The 20,133-nt window shown below is 40.3% G+C and overlaps 1 protein-coding gene across 4 annotated transcripts in view; it reads left to right on the top strand.

Annotated features, from left to right (window-relative positions):
* The window catches only part of LOC118391197 (voltage-dependent R-type calcium channel subunit alpha-1E), a 121,263-nt gene that overhangs the window by 38,271 nt on the left and 62,859 nt on the right, over positions 1 to 20,133 (top strand). For all 4 annotated transcript variants that reach the window (XM_052458081.1, XM_052458080.1, XM_035782361.2 and 1 more), the window contains exons 4-6: positions 85 to 188; positions 787 to 945; positions 3,219 to 3,409. In XM_052458081.1, the coding sequence (XP_052314041.1) occupies positions 85 to 188; positions 787 to 945; positions 3,219 to 3,409 (454 nt within the window). The remainder of the gene's footprint in view (positions 1 to 84; positions 189 to 786; positions 946 to 3,218; positions 3,410 to 20,133) is intronic.

Genomic DNA, 20,133 nt, shown 5'->3' with positions numbered 1-20,133 from the left:
AGACCCCTCTTTGAAATATTAATGGAATATTAACGGTGTATAAATGATTTAATAATTCCCTGTGTTGTGTGTGGTTTTATGCAGGATTCTGGCCACAGCGGGAGCTCACATGAACATCCCAGTGGACCTGCGGACCCTGAGGGCCGTACGCGTGCTCAGACCCCTCAAACTGGTCTCTGGAATCCCCAGTGAGTAGCTTACACCACCAGATGTACTGGGTGTCCATGGATCTGCTCTGCCTATCTAAATCTATACTAATGGAGGCTGGTGGGAGGAGCTATAGGAGGACAGGCTCATTATAATGGCTGGAATGGAATAAATGGATTGAGTCAAACATGTGGTTTCCATATTTGTTTGATGTGTTTGATACCGTTCCATTTATTCCATTCCAGCCATAGCATTGAACCCATCCTCCTATAGCTCTCCCCACCAACCTCCACTGATGTATACAGTACACATATAGGTATCTGCACTGGTTCTACTGGTGTTTTCTGGACCCCTGTCTAACCTCAATTTGGAGTCCGTAAAGTTAGTCCTAATGAGTTCTTCTGTTGGCAGAACACATCTGAGTCCGACTGACAACTAGCAGATGCAGTAGTGACCCACTCCCAAAAGGCAACGATGTCTTAGGGGGATTGTTGTGTTAGCCAAAGTGAGAGTGCTGACAGTATCTGCTTGAAGTGGTTCCCACACTTACCATTTACAAATGTTTTGTGCTGTTACTCATTGTTGGCACTTATAACACATGACAGTTGTCTCTTTCTCTATCTTTCTGTGTGTGACCAGGCCTGCAGATAGTCCTGAAATCCATCATGAAAGCCATGGTGCCGCTGCTCCAGATCGGCCTGCTGCTCTTCTTTGCCATTCTCATGTTTGCCATCATCGGCCTGGAGTTCTACAGCGGAAAGCTCCACAACACCTGTCTGCCCATGCCAAATATCCTGGGTAAGACAGAATATGCATCCCAAATAACCACTGTATTCCTTTTGTAGTGCACTACTTTTGACCAGGGAATATATAGGCTATAGAGTACAATTTGGGACTCACCAGGACAGAGAAAGGGCACTTTGAGCTCCAAGCCTTAGAGAGATGCCATCAAGTCTGCAGTCATCTAGGACGCACACTGCTCTGCATATCAATTCGGGTTGGTTCTGTAGCTGTTGGTGTCCCTTTATGAGGTTGAATCTGTTGTATGCAGTGTATTTATACCTGTACTTCCTTATAGCCTATGCTTGCATTGAACACCTAGCTACATAGAATTGTTTTAAACAATGCTGTGATCCTTCGCTCTGTTACATGTATACATTTAGGGTAAGTTATCGTAAACATCCTTCAAGCCGATCATTTATCAGCAAGGTTTTACTGCGCCTACACAACAAGTGGATTATTATTTTCTACGAGGCTTCCTCAGCTGTAATGATAAGCCTACAAATGTCCTGTGAGTGCTCTCTGCTGTTCCCTCCCACCCGCCCAGTGTAATGTATTGTCAGTGGTCAGGATGACACTAGCTGTGTTACCCAACAGACCTGAAACACACAGTACCAATCCTGACTGCACCTGTAAATGTAACCACAGCCAACATGACTGCCTATGTAATTAAACCCCACAATATAGCAGCTCAATACAGTACCTCGACTAATTGTAAAGTCATAGATGCATGAATCATGTTATAATAAAGTGGGTTACACAGTTCTATTCACACACATGTTTATCTCCTGAACATAATTTGTTATTCAGGTAGTGTGGTCTTTTAATTAACAAGCTTACTGGGGATTTGTTCCTTCGTTTTTTTTACATTATAGGAACTTAGTTGTCACAGATAGAGAAGATGATGAAGTTATCTTTCCTTCTCAAAAACGTTGTCCTTACCTTCAGCTTATCTTTTGTCGAGGGTTCAATATCACTCACAGCTTGACTTGGTTATAAAAATGTTCCTTGGTCTGCCATTGACAGACTGTAGGGTGTTCACTCACTGCTGTACAATGTGGAATAAAATCTGGCAATTCAAGAGGGTGCTACGAAATGAATGTCAAAACATAGTTGTCTTTGCCCTGTGTCATTATAAATGACATATAATGCATCATTAGATCATTTTCTACAATATTATAACCTTAATACACTAGTACTTGACAGTGTTGATGAAATAAAGTGTTCATTTACTGTGACCATTGCTCGTTTAGACTGCGCCGCTTCTATATTTAATGTTGTGATGTTGTACCATTTGGAGGTGTTTTCGCTGGTTGGACCAATCAAAATCAACTTTATACCTTTGTCATTTTCATCTCCAGATCCTTGGCTTTTATTGCCTTTTTTATTGCCTATATTGGCGATATATATATATATATATATATATTTAGTCGCTATTTAGTTTTATATTGAGCGGATTTCATTTAGAAAAAGCCCATATTTTCACTCACGAACCTGCAGCCACAAGTTAGCTTGTTAGCTGATGTTCGAAGTTAGCGCTGTTCTTCCGCGGAGCAGCACCACAGGGTTTTATTCAGCAGTGACGACTTATTTGATCATGCCTGTGATGACCTTCCATTCACATGCTACATAAACATGCTACATATTTCTATAAATATTTGTATAAACCTTGAAGGAATTAATCATTTTATGGGTGAACACTCTACACTCTGTCTCGGTGGTTTAATACAGTAAAGAGTTATATATCATATATTCTAGTATTCCTTTACTACATTTCAAATATATCCGATTTAATACAGTACCCAATTGTATCAAACAACATACTGTCATTTTTAAGATGACATCATCATAAAGGTTATGTGGGGACCACACTGTACGAGTTAACATTATTTACCCCCTATTGGCTTTAGAGAGATTATTTATTATAATCACACATTGCACAAATCAAATAGCATATTATTAGTGTCATCTTTCACAAGGGTTCAGGAAAGGACTTTCACACAGGGAGCTGCTGCTGCTCACTTCATTGATCGAGTCATGCATTACATTACAATCATCATATTGTGCTACTTATTCATGCATCTCCAGTAGATGCAAGTCATTTCTCAGAATTGACCCATTTCTCTGAAGTCATCATATCTCTCATGGGAAAAACACATTCAGTTAGATTGGTTTCAGTATTGCATCGTTTTTAAAATCTTTAGCCTAACCTACACATCCTATAGTGGACTCTGACTCGGGGACAATAAGAACAAGTTGAGGAACTTTATTCTCTCTTGTCCCTCTGTCAGAGAATGAGACGGTGGACAAGTCGGAGTCAGAGTTCCCGTGTGGGGTGAGGAAGTGCCCTGACAAGTACGCCTGCAGTGAAACCTGGATCGGCCCCAACGATGGCATCACCCAGTTTGACAACATCCTGTTTGCTGTGCTCACCGTCTTCCAGTGCATCACCATGGAGGGCTGGACCACCGTGCTCTACAATGTGAGTCACACCTGCTTCTGCTATAGATGAGGGAAAAATAAGCCTATTATTTGACCTGGTAATATATTTCTTTGATATACCTCTCCGAATCCTAGCTAGCTGTTTTTACCTGTCATTACTAAAGCTATTGGATATTTGTTGCAAGATGCACTCAAACATCCCTTACAGTAGCTTCCCTGTTCTGTGATTGTGAACACAATTGATTACACACCATACCTGAGAAATGATTGAAGCTTTGCACAACGATAAACAAACACACCATTTAGGCTGCGTTTACACAGATAGCCCAATTCGGATCTTTTGCCCAATTATTGACAAAGCAGCTGATCTGATTTGTTTTTTTGTTTCTGTTTTTTAGAGGGTAGATCAGCTTTAATATTGAAGATAGAATGTGGTTTCTATCAATGTCGGAATCATTTCCAAACACCTGGAACACCCAAACCAGATGGGATGGTGTATCACTGTGGTAGCCATGCTGGTTAAGTGTGCCTTGAATTCTAAATAAATCACTGACAGTGTCACCAGTAAAGTACCCCCACACCATCACACCTGCTCCTCCATGCTTCACGGTGGGAACCACACATGTTAACCTACTCTTACCTAAACGAAAATCTCAAATTTAGCCTCATCAGATCAAAGGACAGATTTCCACTGGTCTAATGTCCATTGCTCGTATTTCTTGGCCCAAGCAAGTCTCTTCTTATTATTGGTGTCCTTTAGTACTGGTTTATTTGCAGCAATTCGACCAAGAAGGCCTGATTCATGCAGTCTCCTCTGAACATTTGATGTCGAGATGTGTCTGTTACTTCAACTCTGTGAAGCATTTATTTGGGCTGCAATTTCTGAGGATGGTAACTCTAATGAACATATCCTCTGCAGCAGAGGTCTTTCTTTCCTGTGGCGGTCATCGTGAGAGCCAATTTCATCATAGCGCTTGATGGTTTTAGCGGCAGCACTTGAAGGAACTTTCAACGTTTGTTAAAATTTCCGGATTGGCTGACCTTCATGTCTTAAAGTAATGATGGATTGTTGTTTCATTTAGCTTATTTGAGCTGTTCTTGCCATGATATGGACTTGGTCTTTTCGGGCTATCTTCTGTATACCACCCCTACCTTGTCACAACACAACTGATTGGCTGAAACGCATTAAGAAGGAAAGAAATTCCACAATATAACTTTAACCTGTTAACTGAAATGCATTCCAGGTGACTTCCTCATGAAGCTGGTTGAGGGAATGCCAAGAGTGTGCAAAGCTGTCATCAAGGCAAAGGGTGGCTACTTTGAAGAATCTCAAATATATTTGGATTTATTTAACACTTTTTTGGTTACTACATGATTCCATATGTGTTATTTCATAGTGTTGATGTCTACACTATTATTCTACAATGTAGAAAATAGTAAAAATTAAGAAAACCCTTGAATGAGTAGGTGTGTCCGAGCTTTTGACTGGTACTGTATATTTGTAAAAATATTTTCCTTCTCTAATATTTTCCCTTGACCCTTTCATCCCTAATTGGAGTATAATAATGTTTCAAGTTCTAATGTCTCATGCACAAGTGCAGTGAATTGCCTTTCTTGCAAACTGAAAACCCAACAATGCAATATTCAATAACAAGTATTACTAGAAAAAAATACACAAGAAAGTAAGTAAGTAAGCTTACTATATACAGGAAATATTTTAAAAGTCAGTTCCAATAACATATTTACATGTGCAGGAATACTGGAGTGATGGAGGTGCATATGTACAGTATAGGGGTAAGAGGACTAGGCAACATGATATAAGATTAACAGAGTAGCAGCAGGTTGTATGTGAGTGGGTGTGCGGGTGTGTAGAGTCAATATAAATGCATCTGCATAATATGTGTGAGTGAGCAAATGATGGAGTGAGTGTTTGTGTGTGTGTTGGAGTGTGTGTGTGTGTGTGTGTGTGTGTGTGTGTGTGTGTGTGTGTGTGTGTGTGTGTGTGTGTGTGTGTGTGTGTGTGTGTGTGTGTGTGTGTGTGTGTGTGTGTGTGTGTGTGTGTGTGTGTGTGTGTGTGTGTGTGTGTGTGTGTGTGTGTGTGTGTGTGTGTGTGTGTGTGTGTCGGGCCCTTTGAGTGTGCAAAGAGACAAGGTAAACTTAGATAGTCCATGTAGCTATTTTGTTAGCTATTTATCAGTCGTATTGCTTGGGGATAGAAGCTGTTGAACATCCTGTTGGTGTCAGACTTGATGCACCGGTACCTCTTGCCGTGCGGCAGCAGAGTAGATAGTCTATGGCTTGGGTGGTTGGAGTCTGACGCTTTTACGGGCCTTTTTTTCACACCGCCTGATATAGAGGTCCTTGATGGCAGGGAGGTTGGTCCCAGTGATGTACTGGGCTGTCCGCACAACCATCTGTAGGTCCATGCGATTGAGGGTGGTGGTATTGCCATACCAAGCAGTGATGCAGCCAGTCAAGGGCCCATGCCAAACTTTTTCAACCTCCTGAGGGGGAAGAGGCACCGTAATGCCTTCTTCACAACTGTGTGTGTGTGTTTGGACAATTTGAAGTCTGTAGTGATTTGGACACAGAGAAACTTGAAGCTGTCTACATGCTCCACTGCCACCCACGTCAATGTGCTCTGAAAATGTGCCCTGGAATACCGTTGGGGCATGCGGCCTTGCAGGTGTTGACCTGATTAAAGACCCTTCTCACGTTGACCTCAGAGAGCGAGTTCACCTAATCCTCTGGGTCGGTGACGGCCTCACACCTGGCTCGATGTTGTTGTTGTCAAAGAATGCATAAAATGCATTGAGTTTGTCTGGTATTTGGCATTTAGTATTTGATTAGGATCCTGATTAGCTGTTGCAAATGCAGCAACTACTCTTCCTGGGGTCTACACAAAACATGAAACATAATACAGAATGACATAATACAGAACATCAATAGACAAGACCATCTCAAGGACAGAACTACATACAAAAATGTAATGGCACATGTAGCCTACATATCAATGCATACACACAAACTAGCTCGGTCAAATAGGGGAGAGGTGTTGTGCCGTGAGGTGTTGCTTAATCCATTTTTAAACAGGTTTGCTCTTTATTTGAGCAATATGAGAAAGAACGAAGTTCCATGCAAAAGGGCTCTATATAATACTGTACTCTTTCTTGAATTTGTTCTGCATTTGGGGACTGTGAAAAGACCCCTGGTGGCATGTCTGGTGGGATAAGTGTGTGTGTCAGAGGTGTGTTGTTTTTGCAAATGATTTGGGATTTCCAACACATTAATGTTTCTAATAAAAATAAAACGTGATACAGTCAGTCTCTCCTCAACTCTTAGCCAAGAGAGACTGGCATGCATAGTATTTATATCAGTCCTCTGATTACAATGAAGAGCAAAATATGCTGCTCTGTTCTGGGCCAGCTGCAACTTAACTGGGTCTTTCCTTGCAGCACTGGACCACACGACTGGACGATAATCAAGATTAGACAAACTAGAGCCTGCAGAACTTCATTTTTGGAGTGTGGTGTCAAAAAATCAGAGCATCTCTTTATTACGGACAGACCTCTCCCTGTCTTTACAACCATTGAATCTATATGTTTTGACCATGACAGTTTACAATCTAAGGTAACGACAAGTAATTTATTCTCCTCAACTTGTTCAACAGCCACACCATTCATTACCAGATTCAGCTGAGGTCAAGCACTTAAGGAATGATTTGTACCAAATTCAATGCTCTTAGTTTTAGAGATGTTCAGGACCAGTTTATTACTGGCCACCCATTCCAAAACAGACTGCAACTCTTTGTTAAGCTTTTCAGTGACTTTATTAGCTGTGGTTGCTGATGAGTATATGGTTGAATCATCAGCGTACATGGACACACATGCTTTGTTTAATGCCAGTGGCAAGTCATTGGTAAAAATAGAAAGAGTAGAGGGCCTAGAGAGCTGCCCTGCGGTAAACCACACTTTACATGTCTGACATTAGAAAATAATCCATTAAAGAAAAGTTGTATTATATAGATAGCTCTGAATCCACGATATGGCAGAGGTTTAAAAGCCATAACACATAGTCAAACACCATTTTTTCCAACAGTTTGCTAAGAGCTGTCAGCAAGCTCATAAGTCTGCTGTTAGAACCAGTAAAGGCTGCTTTACCACTCTTGGGTAGCGAAATTACTTTGGCTTCACTCCAGGCCTGAGGACAAACACCTTCCTCTAGACTCAGATGAAATATATGACAGATAGGAGTGGCCATAGAGTCAGCTACCATTCTCAGTAGCTTTCCATCTAAGTTTATGCAAGAGGTCTATGCAAGAGGTTTGTCATTATTGATCGATAACAATCATTTTTCCACCTCTCCCACACTAACTGTACAAAATTCAAACTTGCAATGCTTTTCTTTCATTATTTGTTTTTTTATGCATGAATAGAATTGCTCACATTTTGTTGTTGGAATTTCCTGCCTAAGTTTGCCCACTTTGCCAATTAAATAATCATTAAAGTAATTGGCAACATCAAATGGTTTTGTGACGAATAAGCCATCTGATTTTTTTATTAAAAAAAAAAAATGTGTACCTTTATTTAACCAGGTAGGCTAGTTGAGAACAAGTTCTCATTTGCAACTGCGACCTGGCCAAGATAAAGCATAGCAGTGTGAACAGACAACACAGAGTTACACATGAAGTAAACAATGAACAAGTCAATAACACAGTAGAAAAAAAAGGGGAGTCTATATACATTGTGTGCAAAATGCATGAGGAGGTAGGCGAATAATTACAATTTTGCAGATTAACACTGGATTGATAAATGATCAGATGGTCATGTACAGGTAAAGATATTGGTGTGCAAAAGAGCAGAAAAGTAAATAAATAAAAACTGTATGGGGATGAGGTAGGTAAAAATGGGTGGGATATTTACCGATAGACTATGTAGTGCAGCGATCGGTTCGCTGCTCAGATAGCAGATGTTTGAAGTTGGTGAGGTAGATAAAAGTGAAAGATGTTGTTGAATTTGTCTGTCTGCCAATAATTCTGTCTGCCAATAATTTAATTTAAAGTACTCCAAAGTTTTTTCCCCATCTTTCTTTATATCATTGATCTTGGCTTCATAGTACAGTTTGTTCTTCTTTTTGTTGAGTTTAGTCACATAATTTCTCAATTTGCAGTAAGTAAGCCAGTCAGATGTGCAGCCAGACTTATTGGCCACTCCTTTTGTCCCATCTTTTTCAACCATAATGTTTTTCAATTCCTCATCAATCCATGGATCCTTAACAGTTCTAACAGTCAGTTTATTAACTGTTGCATGTTTATCAATAATTGGAAGAAGCAATTTCATAAATTCATAAAGTGCAGCGTGTGGATGCTCCTCATTAATCACATCAGACCAACAAATATGTTTAACATCATCCACATAAGAGCAAAATCTTTTGTATGGCCTCTTATACATAATATATGTCATTTACATTATTTCACATACATTACATACATTACATACATTACATACATCACATACATTATTTTAGGCCCAGCTGTTGGAACTTTGCCTTTCCTGGATATAGTCACTATACTGTGATCACTGCATCCAATGGGTACAGATACAGCATTAGAACAAAGTTCTACAGTGTTAGTAAAAATGTGATCAACACATGTGGATGATCTTGTCCCTGTAGTGTTTGTAAACACCCTGGTGGGTTGATTTAATAACTTGAACTAGAATACAGGCACTGGTTACAGTGAGAAGCTTTCTCTTGAGCGGACAGCTTAATGAAAACCAGTCAATATTCAGGTCCCCAAGAAAGTAGACCTCTGTTTACATTACATACACTATCAAGCATTTCACACATATTATTTAGATACTGACTGTTAGCACTTGGTGGCCTATAACAACACCTCCAAAAGAAAAGGCTTTAGATGTGCCAAGTGAACCTTCAACCACAACACTTCAATAACACTTGACATAAGATCTTCTCTAAGCATTACAGGGATTTGGCTCTGAATATATACAGCAACACCTCCCCCATAAGCATTTCTGTCTCTTCTATAGATGTTATATGCTTGTATTGCTACTGATGTGTCATCAAATGAATTATCTAAGTGAGTCTCAGAAATTACAAATGTTGTCTGATGTTAGCAAGTTATTGATTTCATTAACCTTATTGCTAAGGCTACATATATTAATATGGGCTATTTTCAGCCCTTTCACCCTGGGTACAATGTCACCAATGCTTTTTCTAATGTAGCCGGTGACGGAGGTGGTTAACTTGTCCATGTTTTCGGCGGAGTCTCGTTACATAATCCAATTAGCGCAGTCCTGTAGCATAACCTCGGATTCTGATGACCATTTATAAACGGAGCGAATCGTTGGTTCTTCCTGTTTCAGCTTCTGCTAGTAAAGAGGAAGCAAGAGTACAGAGTCATGATCTGATTTGCCGAATGGCAGGTGAGAGAGGGCCTTGTATGCTTGCTTGTGTTTAGAATAGCAGTGGTCCAGGACTTTATCGCCCTTGGTGGCGTTGGAGATCTCTTCGTGTTGGAGTCTCTTAGTGATGCCAATCGCCGACAACCAGAAAGGCAGCCACTTGGTGTAGGTTATCCTACTTGTTTATAGCCTTGTACAGTTCATTAAGTGCCAGCTTGTTATTTTTATTGTCCTGAGGTGGAATGTATACAGCAGTCACGATAACAGCTGAAAACTCCCTCAGGAGGCAGAAGGGTCGGCATTTGACCATCAGGTATTCCAAGATGGGTAAACAGTGGGTCGACACTTCCACCGCGCTGGAATTAGAACACCAGTTGTTGTTGATGAAGAAGCAAACCCCTCCCCCTGTCAATTTCCCTGGCCACACGGTGAATGAAGAATCCATCGAGTTGGATAGCTGTGGGGGGTATCTTGTCCGAGAGCCATGCTTCTGAAAAGCAAAGACTATTGAAGTTTCAAGAGTCCTGTTTTTAGTAAATCCGTGATCGTAAGTCATTCATCTTATTATTAAGTGTCTGTACATTACCCAATAGAAGGGAGGGAAGAAGTGGCTGGTTTTCACTTCACCTTAATCCTACAAGGACCCCCCCCCTCCCCCACTTGCCTCTGTAACGCCGGTGTTCCCTATTGGGTAGCCCGACAATTGGATTGGAATTACTTAGAGAACCCAGGGTAGATGAGTCGAAGTAGATGCCGGAATTGGGGTCAGTAACTGCCATTCTGATGTTCAAGAGTTCTTGTCGGTTGTAAGAAATAACAGCAGAAACATTTTGTGAAAATAGAGTAAAAATAAACAACAAAACAATTACAAAATAGCAAAGTTGTGTTGGAGCTTGCAAAACGGCGGCCATCCAATACGACGCCAACAATACTTAGGTTTCTACTTCCAGCTTATACATACTATATACAGTTGAAGTCGGAAGTTGCACTTAGGTTGGAGTCATTAAAACTTGTTTTTCAACCACTCCACAAATTTCTTGTTAACAAACTATAGTTTTGGCAAGTCGGTTAGGACATCTACCTTGTGCATTATTTTTCCAACAATTGTTTAAAGACAGATTATTTTACTTATAATTCACTGTATCACAATTCCAGTGGGTCAGAAGTTTACATAAACTAAGTTGACTGTGCCTTTAAACAGATTGGGAAATTCCAGAAAATGATGTCATGGCTTTAGAAGCTTCTGATAGACTAATTGACATAATTTGAGTCAATTGGAGGTGTACCTATGTTTGTATTTCAAGGCCTACCTTCAAACTCAGTGCCTCTTTGCTTGACATCATGGGAAAATCAAAAGAAATCAGCCAAGACCTCAGAAAGAATATTGTAGACCTCCACAAGTGTGGTTCGTCCTTGGGAGCAATTTCCAAATACCTGAAGGTACCATGTTCATCTGTACAAACAAAAGTACAGAAGTATAAACACCATGGGACCATGCAGCCGTCACACCACTCAGGAAGGAGATTCGTTCTGTCTCCTAGAGATGAACGTACTTTGGTGCAAACAAAAGTGCAAAATCAATCCCAGAACTGCAAAGGACCTTGTGAAGATGCTGGAGGAAACTGGTACAAAAGTATCTATATCCACAGTAAAACGAGTCCTATATCGACATAACCTGAAAGGCCACTCAGCAAGGAAGAAGCCTGCTCCAAAACCGCCATAAAAAAAGCCAGTCTATGGTATGCAACTGCACATGGGGACAAAGATCGTACTTTTTGGAGAAATGTCCTCTGGTCTGATGAAACAAAAATAGAACTGTTTGGCCATAATGACCATCGTTATGTTTGGAGGAAAACGGGGGAGGCTTGCAAGCTGAAGAACACCATTCCAACCATGAAGCACAGGGGTAGCAGCATCATGGTGTGGGGGTGCTTTGCTGCAGGAGGGACTCGTGCTCTTCAAAAAATAGATTATGTGGATATATTGAAGCAACATCTGAAGACATCAGTGTTAAGGGAATTTTAATCAATGATGACTAATTATGTATACATTTCAATCAGGACTGACTAATCAGAATACTATGATGTTACTGTATATGTACTAATCAGAATACTATTATGTTACTATATATGTATGCATTTTATTTTTAATCCTAGTACTGAATATAATGTGTGTAAATATAATCAAGAATTAGAACAATGACTGTCTGTTCCTTGGTAGAAATGAATGAACTATATCACCAGAAGGCTTACCTTCAGAAGCATGTCCTTGGCTCGGTCGTATATTATCTTAATAGGGAGAGATATGTGAGAACCATGCAGCCCTTGTATTAGAACGGAGATAACACGGGTTGGTGCTGGAACTAATGACATCATTTTAAGTTTATAACCTGTGGTAAAATGTGTAAGGAGTAGTACTCTCGTGAATCAAATCTGCTGTTTGACCTTAAGACTGGGCTCTGTCCATTACTATAAAATAAGGGTCTTACAAATCCTTATGAATTGACAGAGTGTTTAATTTTAATTGGGTGTTAAAACAGAGCAATTTAATTCAGTCAGGAAGTTAAAGCTTGGTCACAAATGGGTCTTCCAAATGGACAATGACCCCAAGCATATTTCCAAAGTTGTGGCAAAATGGCTTAAGGACAACAAAGTCAAGGTGTTAGAGTGGCCATCACAAAGCCCTGATCTCAATCCTATTGAACATTTGTGGGCAGAACTGAAAAAGCGTGTGCGAGCAAGGAGGCCTACAAACCTGACTCAGTTACACCAGCTCTGTCAGGAGGAATGGGCCAAAATTCACCCAACTTATTGTGGGAAGCTTTTGGAAGGCTACCTGAAATGTTTGACCAAAGTGAAACAATTTAAAGGCATTGCTACCAAATACTAATTGAGTGTATGTAAACTTCTGACCCACTGGGAATGTGATGAAAGAAATAAAAGCTGAAATAAATGATTGACACGCAGGCGTCCCATCTAGACATCTGGAAATGCAAATGCGCTACGCTAAATGCTAATAGTACTAGTTAAAACTCAAACGTTCATTAAAATACACCTGCAGGGTATTGAATTAAAGCTACACTCGTTGTGAATCCAGGCAACAAGTCAGATTTTTAAAATGCTTTTCGGCGAAAGCATGAGAAGCTATTATCTGATAGCATGTAACACCCCAAAAGACCCGCAGGGGACGTAAACAAAATAATTAGCATAGTCGGCGCTACACAAACCGCACAAATAAAATATAAAACATTCATTACCTTTGACCATCTTCTTTGTTGGCACTCCTAGATGTCCCATAATCACTATTGGGTCTTTTTTTTTCTTCGATTAAATTGGTCCATATATAGCCTAGATATCGATCTATGAAGACTGTGTGTGACTGTGTGTGATAAACGAAAAAAATAGCGTCTTATAACGTAACGTCATTTTTTTTAATGAAAAAAGTTGACGATAAACTTTCACAAAACACTTCGAAATACTTTTGTAATGCAACTTTAGGTATTAGTAAACGTTAATAATCGATCAAATTGATCACGAGGCGATGTATATTCTATAGGGGTACGTCTGGAAATAATGTCCGGGTAAATCTCAACCAAAATATCCGGTCCGAGACCTGAAGAAATGGGCTGTCTCTTCTTCGTTTGACCAAGAAACAAAGCCTAGGCAAATGATAAGACTGTTGACATCGTGTGGAAGCTGTAGGAATTGCAACCTCGCCTCCAGGTAATTTGCTTTCCCATAGACAATCCATGCAAGTGGCGCATTGATATATTTTCCAATTTTCGGTGATCAGATTTTCCTGCACTTTTCGATGAAACGCACGTTCTGTTATGGTCACAGCCGTGATTTAACCAGTTTTATAAACATCTGAGTGTTTTCTATCCACACATACTAATCATATGCATATACTATATTCCTGGCATGAGCAGCAGGGCGCTGAAATGTTGCGCGATTTTTAACAGAATGTTCGAAAAAGTAGGGGGTAGGAGTAACAGGTTAAATGTCAGGAATTGTGAAAAACTGAGTTTAAATGTATTTGGCTAAGGTGTATGTAAACTTCTGTCTTCAACTGTACATTTTATGGACACAGTATATTTTACATTAGTTATCTTGTTTTTTTGTTATTTTTAGTCCCACCTTTCAGCTCCCCTCACACCTCCCATCTTTGTCTGAACACCATCTAGTTTAGATTTCTGTTAGACATATTTCTTTCAACTGTGCTGTGAAAAAGTCCTGAACCTTTCTATTCTCGTAATTTCTACAGATTGTAAATTAAAGATAAAATATTTTGCTAAGAGTATAATTATATTATTGATGAATTGACTATAACTTTTCAAATCACCCAGCAGTGCTATTTGCAGAGTTAGCTCCAGATAAATGATGTAAATCTTTAGCCATTCCTGTACCTGCGACCAAAACAAGCTACATATGGGCAGTACCAAACAAGTGTTCAAGAGCTGATCTGATTGTTTGAAAGACATACAGTACCAGTCAAAAGTTTTGACACACTCATTTTTTATTTTTTTATTTTTTTTATTTAACCTTTATTTAACCAGGTAGGCCAGTTGAGAACAAGTTATCATTTACAATTGCGACGTGGCCAAGATAAAGCGAAGCAGTGCGACACAAACAACAGAGTTACACATGGGATAAACAAACGTACAGTCAATAACACAATATAAAAATCTATATACAGTGTGGGCAAATGTAGTAAGATCAGGGAGGTAAAGGCAATAAATAGGCCATAGTGGCGAAATAATTACAATTTAGCAATTAAACACTGGAGTGATAGATGTGTAGAAGATGAATGTGCAAGAAGAGATACTGGGGAGCAAAGGAGCAAAAAAATTAATAACAATATGGGAATGAGGTAATTGGGTGGGCTATTTACAGATGGGCTGTGTACAGGTGCAATGATCGGTAAGCTGCTCTGACAGCTGATGCTTAAAGATAGTGAGGGAAATATAAGACTCAAGCTTCAGTGATTTTTGCAATTCGTTCCAGTCATTGGCAGCAGAGAACTGGAAGGAAAGGCGGCCAAAGGAAGAGTAGGCTTTGGGGATGACCACTGAAATATACCTGCTGGAGCGCGTGCTATGCGTGGGGGCTGTTATGGTGACCAGTGAGCTGAGATAAGGCGGGGCTTTACCTAACAAAGACTTATAGATGACCTGGAGCCAGTGGGTTTGGCGACGAATGTGAAGCGAGGGCCAGCCATCGAGAGCATACAGGTCGCAGTAGTGGGTAGTATATGGGGCTTTGGTGACAAAATGGATGGCACTGTGATAGACTGCATCCAATTTGTTGAGTAGAGTGTTGGAGGCTATTTTGTAAATGACATCACCGAAGTCAAGGATCAGTAGGATAGTCAGTTTCACGAGGGTATGTTTGGCAGCATGTGTGAAGGATGCTTTGTTGCGAAATAGGAAGCCGATTCTAGATTTAATTTTGGATCGGAGATGCTTAATGTGAGTCTGGAAGGAGAGTTTACAGTCTAACCAGACACCTAGGTATTTGTAGTTGTCCACTTGAATATGTGGACACTCCTCCAACACTCTGCTCAACAAATCAGAACCGTCCAGAGTCGTGATGCTAGACGGGCAGGCGCGAGAGGGCAGCGATCGGTTGAAGAGGGCTTTTCTTTATTTTTACTATTTTCTACATCAAAACTATGAAATAACACATATGGAATCATATAGTAACCAAAAAAGTGTGAAACAAATCAAAATATATTTTAGATGTTAGGTTCTTTATAGTAGCCACCCTTTACCTTGATGACAGCTTTGCATAGTTTTGTCTTCAATATTATTTTAAAATGTAGAAAATAGTGAAATTAAGAAAAACCCTTGAATGAGTAGGTGTGTCCAACCTTTTGACTGGTACTGTATTTGCGGCTACCCATCCCGGATCCGGTATCGTGACTACGGCTCAAGCTCATTACCATAACGCAAAATGCAAAAAAATATTCTTAGAAATATTTAACCTCCACACATTAACAAGTCCAATAGCTCAAATGAAAGATAAACACCTTGTTCATCTACACAGCAGGTCAGATTTCTAAAATGTTTTACGGCGAAAACATAGCACATATTTATATTAGATCACCACCGAAACAAAAGACAAGCGGCGGCCATTTTGTCCCAGAAAAAATACAATTTAAAAGTAGGATTAAAAAATAAATAATTCACTAACCTTTTGAAAATCTTCATCAGATGACAGTAATATTACATGTTACACGGTACATTTTTTTTTTTTCAATAATATGCCATTTATATCCATAAATCTCTGTTTACAATGACGACATTTCAAAAAATGCTACTCAAATGTCCGGAGAAATGATGATAGCTCCGACAGATAACGTCAGATAACAAGCAATAAACATGACTAAATATACATGTTCTACATATATTTACAAAGATACACTTCTTCTTAATGAAACCGCTGTATTACATTTATTTTTAACGTTACAGACATCGTTCACTGGGCTATACAATGAGACGGCGCTCAGATATTAGCAGTATGTCTCCTCTACGTTTGGAGTCCACAGAAACCCAAAATAACCACATAAATATTCCCTTACCTTTGATGTTCTTCCATCAGAAGACGTAGAAGGAGTCATACTTACCCAATACATCGTTTGGTTTCACGTTGTGTTTCTCTGTATTAGCATATGCTAACAGCTTCAGCTGAAATGCATCCAAAATGACTTCTGGTCCAGCACTCTTGCGCATCAAAACTTCCAATTTACATATTATATGTCGACTAAACTGTGAAAAATTGAGCTTTATGATGTTTTTAGCATGTAGAACAAAGATCAGCGCGAACAGACAAACCGGCTTCAAATGCTGGATCATGGAAAAGAACGTACTCCAAATCGGCCACGCGCAATAGAGTGCATGTTTTTCAGAGGGACACGAGCAATTTCGCCCGCCAAACGTCGAGGGCTCGTGGGATTCTCACAATGAATGCGCCATTTGAAAGCAGGCATCGCGCTGAACAAATACATACTGTTCCCAGATCGGTAGCTGCCTGGGAAGGGTGGGGGCGATGACGTCAAAGTTGACCCAACTTTTCTCTCCACAAGAGAGAGTTTGGGAGAAAGGCTGCCCTGAGAGTTCTGCTTTACATACAGACATCATTTAAACGGTTTTAGAAACTTTAGAGTGTTTTCTATTCAATACTAATTATTATATGCATATATTAGCAATTTTGGGAAAATATATTTTCAGTTTACTATGGGCACGCACTTTCTCCAACGGGGGCAGTATTGAGGCCTAGTCTTAAGAGGTTAAAAAATATCATAATTGGGCTGCCTGGCTAAACGCAGCCATAGAGAAGTCTATCTGTGTCAAGTGAGTAGGGGAATTAAATTCAGTGAATGGGCTAGAGCATTAGGGTGGTCATTAATTCTCCTAATCTCCCAGCCAACCTCCCTCCACTGACTCACTACTAACATCTGCCTGCCCACGGACCCACTTCATCTAATCCCACTAAATTACATCCTAAGCACATGGGCATGATTGGGCCGGGCTGGAATATTGCTTGTAGACATTTAATGCTGACACAATTTTTTAAATTATCAGTTACACTCATTATCTGTATGTTAGATCAGTTGCTTACAGATTGACCATTGTGTCATGATAATAATCGTGTTAGGACATTATAAGCATGTTAGGATATTACTGAGTTCAAACTGGTTCTCTTTCAATAATTAATTTCAATATCTCACATGTGGGATACACCTGAATCTCAGAAGCTTGATGCACCTGAGTCTCAGAAGCTTGATGAACCACATGTCTGTCGGAGGCAAATTAGATGAGCCCCTCCCCTCATGATAAGGAGCCACTCGCCCTCCGTATGGTCATTCTCACCTTTGTTCCTGACAAAGAGTACCTACAGTATATAAGCTCTCCTCAGCATGACTTGATCCCTGTTTTCCTGCTTAACTGTTCACCGGTGTGCTGCGAGGTTACACTTCCGAGTGCAGATTTTTCATCTTGTCTTTTGTGTTGGGTGACTTTACCAAAAGGAAAGTTTTCACTTCGAATAAGAATTAGCTTTTCAGCTTTTTCTTCCCTTTGTCTCAGTAACATCACACGGAGGCTACTGAGACTTGGCTATGCAAGGCTTAGCTAACCTGGCTAGCCCGGCCGCAAAGCTAGCTACCCTAGCAACTAGCTTTTCTACCTGGAAGGGTAGAATTACAAGCTTGCTCTCTCATTTATCACAAGCCACTACCGTGCCACGTTGACTAGACCGTAGTGCTGAGCAATTAACAAAATGTAGGTTATTTTTCTTTTTTTTAAAGAACTAATTGACCGCAGTCTGTTCAATTATTTGATTTCCATTTATTTGTTCATTATTTGCTCAATGCGCACATTGCTCAGTTTCTCTAGAGATCAGAGTCAGATCAAGCCTGAACTGTGCGATGCAGTAGGGAGTTGTAGTTTTCAACAGGCCAATATTCTGCATAGTTTAGTGCAGACAACATGGTAATTAACCACAATCCATTGTGCACCTACTTGTTCGGTCGGTCTGTGTGTTTCTTTTACACCTGCTAAGTTTGGTTACAGTGGAGCAGACATGAAGACAAAGAGAAGAGACAGAAGAATGTGCGATCGAGAGGGATAGAGAGCAGTTGCTTCTACCTGAAAATACATGATCTAAGTGATTGATAGTTGGTATTCAGCAGTCATAAAAGTATGCCTTATTTACTAATAAAATAGTGATTTTGTCAAAAAGCATAGGCTGCAGCTCTATAGAAATTATATGATGACTTAGAATCAAATCAAATCAAATTGTATTGGTTAGCAGATATTAATGTGAGTGTAGCGAAATGCTTGTGCTTCTAGTTCCGACAGTGCAGTAGTATCTAACAAGTAATCTAACAATTCCACAACAACTACCTAATACACACAAATCTAAAGGGAGGAATAAGAATATGTACATATAAATATATGGATGAGTGGCGTAGATGGTATAAGGTACAGTATATATACATATGAGATGAGTAATGTAAGACATGTAAACATTATTAAAGTGACATTGTTTAAAGTGACGAGTGATCCATTTATTAAAGTGGCCAATGATATGAGTCTCTATATAGGCAGTAGCCTCTCTGAGTTAGTGATGGCTGTTTAGCAGTCTGATGGCCTTGAGATAGAAGCTGTTTTTCAGTCTTTCGGTCGCAGCTTTGATGCACATGTACTGACCTTGCCTTCTGGATGGTAGCGGGGTGAACAGGCAGTGGCTCGGATGGTAGTTGTCCTTGATGATTTTTTGAGCCTTCATGTGACATCAGGTGCTGTAGGTGTCTTTGAGGGCAGGTAGATTGCCACCGGTGATGCATTGTGCAGACTACGGCACCGTCTGGAGAACCTTGCAGTTGAGTGCGGTGCAGTTGCCATACCAGTCGGTGGTACAGCCCAACAGGATGCTCTCGATTGTCCATCTGTAATAGTTTGTCAGGGTTTTAGGTGACAAGCCAAATTTCTTCAGTCTCCTGTGTGTCTGTGTGGACCATTTCAGTTAGTCTGTGATGTGTACGCCGAAGAACTTAAAACGTTTCACCTTCTCAACTACTGTCCCTTTGATGTGGATAGGGGGTGCTCCCACGGCTGTTTCCTGAAGTACACAATCATCTCCTTTGTTTTGTTGACGTTGAGTGAGAGGTTGTTTTTCTGACATCACACTCCGAGTGCCCTCACCTCTTCTCTGTCGGCTCTGTAGGCTCTGTAGTTGTTGGTAATCAAGCCCACTACTGTTGTGCTATCACCAAACTTGATGATTGAGTTGGAGGTGTGCATGGCCATGCAGTCATGGATGAACAGGGAGAACAGGAGGGGGCTGAGCACGCACCCTTGTGGGGCCCAATGTTGAGGGTCAGCGAAGTGGAGATGTTGTTTCCTACCTTCAACACCTGGGGACAGCCCGTCAGAAAGTCCAGGACCCAATTGCACAGGGCGGGGTTGAGACCCAGGGCCTCCAGCTTAATCATGATCTTGGAGGGTACTTTGGTGTTGAATGATGAACTGTAGTCAATGAACAGCATTCTTACATATTCCTTATGTCCAGATGGGATAGGGCAGTGTGCAGTGTGATTGCGATTGAATATTGAATATGTCCGTTGTTAGAGGAATCCTAAATTCCTATATGTTTTATAGCCAAAATCAAATTCGCACTCTCTCTAGTTCATTAATGAGTTGTAAATTCATTAATTATGCATGAAGTAGATCGAGACCAGTCTTAAAAGCCAGGTAACAGCGTTTATTGCAAGAGAGTACTGCCACATACACATATTTCCATAGGTTATAAACTGAAAATGACGTCAGCGTTTTCTAAAC

Source organism: Oncorhynchus keta, chromosome 1 (genome assembly GCF_023373465.1).
Source record: "Oncorhynchus keta strain PuntledgeMale-10-30-2019 chromosome 1, Oket_V2, whole genome shotgun sequence".
In the NCBI taxonomy this organism is placed as follows: domain Eukaryota; kingdom Metazoa; phylum Chordata; class Actinopteri; order Salmoniformes; family Salmonidae; genus Oncorhynchus; species Oncorhynchus keta.
This window is presented reverse-complemented; position numbering and strand designations above follow the sequence as displayed.